This window comes from Lutra lutra, chromosome 7, assembly GCF_902655055.1.
Source record: "Lutra lutra chromosome 7, mLutLut1.2, whole genome shotgun sequence".
NCBI lineage: Eukaryota > Metazoa > Chordata > Mammalia > Carnivora > Mustelidae > Lutra > Lutra lutra.
Genome location: NC_062284.1, coordinates 33,137,719 through 33,144,248, shown reverse-complemented (window position 1 = coordinate 33,144,248; position 6,530 = coordinate 33,137,719). Strand labels below are relative to the sequence as shown.

Below are 6,530 nucleotides of genomic sequence, written 5' to 3'. Positions count from 1 at the left end.
CTCTCTCCCCATGAGGATCCCACCTCTCTCAGGAAGGAGGCAGAAACCAAGACAGAAAGGAGAACTTAGAGATGCACCTCATTTGCTCAGAGGTTCCAGGAACTCATGTCTTGACCCTCACAGGACCATTTTTATTTTTAAATACAATTACAATGAAATGTAGCCCTCCTGATGGTTCATCAGATGGCAGTGGGAAAAATGTCTTTGGTCCAGATAGGCCACCAGCTTTCTGTCTCTGTCAACGCTGATTCAGTATTATCCTTGGTGATAGTAGATGAGGAAATGAACCTTAGTAGCTGCTGATCTTTTGCCCACAACTTACACTTCCTTCATGGCCTTATTTACATGAGCGTCTCATTTTCCCAAGTAAAGACACATTACGGTCTGAAATCTTTGACCCGTAAACTTGTTAGTCTCAAAAACCCAAGTGCAACCACTGACTTAAAAGCATCTCAAGTATCTTTTCACCAGAAAAAAAAAAAAACCTCAAATATTCCACTTCTTATTTAATTTATGGATTCCTTGCCTCTTTCTCGAAAAAATATGGGAGTATAGATTGGAGTACCAATATGCAGCAAAATCATTAAAAGAGGCGCACACATACACAAATGTTTTAATTAGTACCAAGAAAACAAGGAGGAAACATTCATTACCCATCTTGGGTCCATTTAACTGCTGAGAATAGGCATTGAGCCTGGCACTGTTTGTCAGTAGCTAAAGCTGAGAGGCAAGCCTGGTAAATCACAGAACTCTTGCTGTGATAAAAGAGGCCTGGCTAGCAATTCCTCAGAGGATACAAACTTTCTCTTGGCCCTAAATTTTAGAAGAATTTTCACTTGAGACCTTGTAACAACAAAACAAAACAAAACGGCCTCCGCAAGTTTTATGGCAAAAGCAGAAGTGGTTTTCATGTGGCTGTTTCTTCCAACAACCTTGGAGGACAGCCAAGGGCACGCCAGATAGCACAGCAGCTCAGTAACGTGCTTTTCTGTTTTTCGACAAGAAATGAACTTGAGCATGTAAAAAGGAAAAGTCAAACGTTCTAAGTAAGTTACTCAGGAGGCATGACCATAATAGATAAATTTAACTTGGTTTCCTCTTGGCAGAGTCACTGGTGGGCATACAAACATGCCTCTCCTTCCTGAAGTGTGGACTGACTTATTCACTCCTGGGCCAACAGCCCACCTGCCCAGCCTGCCTGACTCACACACCCCACCCAGCCCAAGTATGCTCTGGTAAGAAAAGGTCGCCTTAGCTAAGTAGCCATTCCTGCGATTGGCCACAGTGGGGCAGCACTGAGCCAGCATCCGGAAAACAAACCCCCCAAAATTCGCTTTGTAATAAGCAAAGCCATCCCGCATATAAGCAAGTCTACCAATCCACTAAATCCATTCATCCTGAAAATCCCACATTTGGCTGTTTCCATAAATATTTAAAGGTGGAAAAATAAAATAGCCCCTCCAAGAGCAGAAATGTTTTCTGTGATTCTCTTTTCCCTATGATTATAGGGAAGTTCACTGTGCTGAAGAGCCTCTCCTTGAACAACAACAAACTGACTGTTCTTCCTGAGGAGTTATGCCATCTGAAAAAATTAGAGATGCTAAGCCTGAACAACAACCACTTGAGAGAGCTACCATCTACCTTTGGGCAACTGGCAGCCCTCAAGACCCTGAGCCTCTCTGGGAACCAGCTTCAAGCACTACCACCACAACTCTGTAGCCTCCGGCACTTGGATGTGGTGGATCTCTCCAAGAATCAGATTCGGAGCATACCTGACATAGTGGGGGAGCTGCAGGTCATCGAACTCAATCTCAACCAGAACCAGATATCACAGATCTCAGTAAAGATCTCTTGCTGTCCTCGCCTTAAAGTTCTTCGCCTGGAAGAGAACTGTCTTGAGCTCAGCATGCTTCCACAGAGCATTCTCAGTGATTCCCAGATCTGTCTGCTTGCTGTGGAAGGCAACCTTTTTGAAATAAAGAAACTTCGAGAACTGGAAGGATATGATAAGTACATGGAGAGGTTCACGGCCACTAAGAAGAAATTTGCATGATGTTCTCCAGGAGCTCGAGAAACTTACAGGACACTGACATGGAATCTCTTACAATCTGGCTGAATCAGAGGCTCCTGTCGTCAAGGATTATCTGCAGTATGGAGATGATGCTCCCGCAGATAATATTTCAGTGATCTTTTTCCTTTCCAGGGCTCGTCTTAAGCAAGCTAAAAAATCAAGGGACAGTGAGAGTCCTCCATTTTGAGTCATGGATAGGATAAAGGACAGTGTTGATCATCAAAACCATCATTAGTCTGGCTTTAAGAAAATTAGTAGCTCATTACTATTTACACAATGAAGGATGCTGCTTGGTAACAGAACCACTCCATATCACAGCTTGAAATTTCATGTTTAGTTTCAGTGTATGAGCGCTTTCATAAAGTCAGTTGCCATTCCACCTGTGTTAACATTTCATATTTTTATGAAATTTAAATAATTTGTGAGAGGCTACCATGGTTAATCTAAGGGCTTATGATTTTATTTCAGTCCATCAGTTCAATTGCAGTGTTTATACTTGGAAGTTAGAATGTACATAAATATGTTACTGTCTTGATTAAAAGTGTACTGTGTCAGAGAAAGCACCAACACAACACTAAGAGATGTTCCCCAAGGCTGCAGTAGCAAATTTTTTACTATTGCATGTGCCTTATTGGTAGGGGGCTCTGAAGAGCTAAAATCATATATGCAAAACTTGTAAGATACAAACGGTTGTCATAATCAAGATTTTCCTGAAGCTTTGTTAGAAATAATCTTATTTCTGATAATCCTTTTCCCTTTTTGTATTTATAATTCTAATCAAATTACCTATCAAAACTACTGCTACAATATTTTAAAATAACCTATGTTTATAAAGTTTATTCTCTGGATGCAAGAATACACTAAATAAAGAATTTTTAATGAAAAAAAAAATTCTGCAAGAACTTGATGAGGTCGGTGTCATCATTATCCCTATCTTGTAGGTGAAGAAACTGAGACACCCAGAGTTTAGACAACTAGCCTAAAGTCACACAGTGGGATTTGAGTTAATCCAGGCAATGTGACAGAGAGCATTTAACCTACCTCCTTAAAAACCTGTGATATCTCAGTCCGCACTCCTCCCTGAATCAGATATTGTATTCCCTATCCCAGCCTCAGGCTAATAGCCAGCAAAATTTTTCCTTACTTTCTTTATTTTGAGGTAAAACTGTCTCCCAGTTGGTCAGAGTTCTTGCCTCCAAAGCTACATAAAATAAGTTGTTTTTCTTCCTTTTTATTAAAGATGTATTAATTTATTTGGTTGACAGAGAGCACAAATAGGAAGAGCAGCAGGCAGAGGGAGAGGGAGAAGTAGGCTCCCCACTGAGCAGGGAGCCTGATGCAAGGCTTTGGTCCCAGGAACCTGAGCTAAAGGCAGATGCTTAACCCACTGAGATACCCAAGTGCCCCAAGTTCAGTTTTTCTTCTATATTGAAGACACTTCACTTTTAAAAAAATTAACGATAGTGTTAACTATTGCTCCCCAACCGCTATCCTCTCCCCCCAAAAAATCAGCCCTGTGCCTGGAACAAGTCATTATTCCCAGTTTACAAATGTGCCCCATCCCATTCCTGCTGGTTAACAGCACATGCTGGCATCTCCTGATGCAGAGGTTTAACAATAGATTCGTTACTTTAATTGGCTAACCAGTGCCCGAGAGGAAAATGCCATTACCAAACCAGACTTAAAAGCTATTAAAAGTAATACATGGCTGTGGTTTTTAAAAATCCAAGCAATATGGAATGGATAAACTGAAATGGAAAATCTCACTCCCATCCTTTCCAACCCTTCTCAGAAGTAATCTCTTACCTTTTACTTATTTTTTGTTTTTTGGGTTTTTTTTTTCCTTTAACCCTTCCAGAATTTCCTTTACACATACAAACAGATGCATGTGAATCTTTTAGGGTCGTATTACATATACTGGTCTTCAGCGGGCTTGTTTCACTTAACAAGGTCTTCTAGATACCGTTCAATAGCAGCACTCCTGTAAACAGTCACATGAAAGCCTCCTCTCAGGCACTTTTCTTCTCTTACAAAAATGCTTCATTGAAATTATACATGTATTTTTTGGATGGATTTCTGCAAGAGAAATTCCTGGATGAAAGAGCACCTTTAATTCTGAGAGATGGAACCCAATCACGCTCCTTAGAAAGTTGTAGTAAATTACACCCCAATCAACAGTCCATTTTCCGAGCGTGGTCAATGTGGCTTATTATCCAACTGGATATTTGGAGACAGTTATTAATTCATTCTTTCAGACCATGTTTATCATGTACCTTGTACTTGTCGGGCACAGCATGAGCAGCTGGGTTTGCCCTAAACCAGGAGTTTCCAGTGCTAACCCGTAGACTCTTCCTGGGACTGGTGAAAATGCAGCCGCCTCCCGCCTCCCCTCCCCCAGCTTTGGTTCCTCAGCCTGGGCAGCGTGCAGGGGCCCAGGAAACTGGGTAGTTGTTGCTATTTGTTTCATTCGGATGCTTTGCTTTGGTTTGGTCTGGTTTTAACAGCTGCCCAGGTGCCTCAGCTGGATGATGAGAGGCCAAAAGCAGAACAAATCACTTCTTTTTCTGGGCGAAAACGCTTTCCGGAAAGGAAGGTGCTGGGAAGAGGCAGCACCTACTTCCCTAAAGTAAAACAGGGAACTAGTTGGAGTGATATTAACTATCAATACCCAACCGCCCCTTCCCTCGAAAACCAGCTCTGGGGCAGGAATGGGTCATTGTTCCCAGTTTACAAATATGTCCCATCCCATTCCTGCTGATTAGCGAAAGTGCTGGAATTCACAGCAGAGTAGTAGTAGTTTCACAACTAGTTACTAGTTACTTTAGTTCACTAACCAGCGCCCCAGCCTGCAAAACCTCCACCTAAAACAAACTTAAAAGCTCTTGCCAGCGCCGGGGATATTAATGAGCATGCGCAAAATGCTCCGCGGACCCGCGCGCGCCCCTAGTGGTCAATGGGCCTCGGTGCAATTGAGAAGTTCGGCTTCCCTCGGCCACCCGAGGCTTTGAGCCCCGCCTCTCGTCCCGCCCTCCCAGCACGGACTTTGATTGGCGAGCAGCGGGCTATAAAAGCTCGAGCGCGGGGCCCCCGACTCAGGCACCAGTGCGGGTTGAGGACCTAGCTTCTGTGGCGCGTGAAGCCGGGGTGGGCAGAAGACTCTTCATCCCGCCGCCGGCCCTCCGTCTCCAAGCTCGTGCATCTTCTCCATCATCCTAGACGAAGTGGACGTGACAGGGGAGGTGACAGATAGGTCACTGTGTCTGGAAGGCAATTTGCGGGGCTCCGGAGCGCCACACCTTTGCCTCTGTTGCCTCACGGGCTGAGAATTCCTGGTTCAGCACTGAAACCTTGCTGGGGCCTCACCTGGGGATATCTCCAGACGCTCTTGCCTTCGGTTTACGGAGCCGGATCCCCCGGGTTCTCACCTGAGGGCCTGGCCGCCCACACCTGTACCTGGCAACCTGGAAGGTGCGTACTAAGTGGGGACCGAAGGAAAGGAGGGAGGAAGGGAGGAAGCTTGCCGTGGGGGGCAGGCCTGGTTTTGTGCTCCTGTACCGGCTGCTACAATAAGAACATTCACTGGTCCAGAGACTTGGGTTCCAGTTTTGGCTGTCCCATTCCCTGCTGCTGAGCAAGATCCTCCTCCCCTCTGGGCCCCGAATTCCTCGTGTGTAAAAGGAGAAAGTTGGACAATGTGATGAATGCATATTGAACACCAACAATGACCCAGACACTGTGATAAGTAACAAGGATACAGGTGAGCAACGCAGGCAGCCCAATCCCCAAGCTTACTGTACGGAGGAGGAAGATACTGACCAAACTGCCACAAACGCATAATTACACGTCTACTGGAAGAAGCGGTAAGACAGGCAACTTGCAGCAGAGGATTTAATATAGCCTGGGGTGGCCTTCCTAAGGCCTGGAGCACTAGAATTAACTGGGGTAGATGGTCAGTGGCCTGGCTCGAGAGTGGAGAATAGCAAGTGCAAAGATATGGAAGGTGAACACACTTTTTTTTTTTTTCATTGTATTTGGATGTCCCAATAACCCTCAAAGTATACAAGCCAGAAGGGTGGAAGCTGTGGTGAGTTAAACTGGGTAGAAGTTGGAGGGTTCTTTGGAAGCCCATAACTCCTTGAGCGATCCTGTGAAAATACACGATGGCCCTGACCCCTTGTCCTTCTATAAGTGTTCGGGAGGATTGTTTGTTTTGTTTTGTTTTAAAGATTTTATTTATTTATTTGACACAGAGAGATCACAAGTAGGCAGAGAAGCAGGCAGAGAGAGGGAGAAGCAGGCTCCCTGCCGAGCAGAGAGCCTGAGGGGCTCAATCCCAGGACCCTGAGATCATGACCTGAGCCAAAGGCAGAGGCTTAACCCACTGAGCCACCCAGACACCCCAGTTCAGGGAGGATTGTTGAATCAGACCTGAACAGCTCAGGTTTCATGATGCAGGCTG

The 6,530-nt window shown here is 44.8% G+C and overlaps 1 protein-coding gene across 1 annotated transcript; it reads left to right on the top strand.

Annotated features, from left to right (window-relative positions):
* Positions 1-1,227: 1,227 nt before the first annotated feature.
* LOC125104382 (leucine-rich repeat-containing protein 57-like) lies at positions 1,228-2,426 on the top strand. The gene is made up of 2 exons (XM_047737030.1): positions 1,228-1,235; positions 1,456-2,426. The coding sequence occupies exons 1-2, from the start codon at positions 1,228-1,230 to the stop codon at positions 2,051-2,053; spliced, it is 606 nt and encodes a 201-aa protein (XP_047592986.1). The 3' UTR covers positions 2,054-2,426.
* The last annotated feature ends 4,104 nt before the right edge of the window (positions 2,427-6,530 follow it).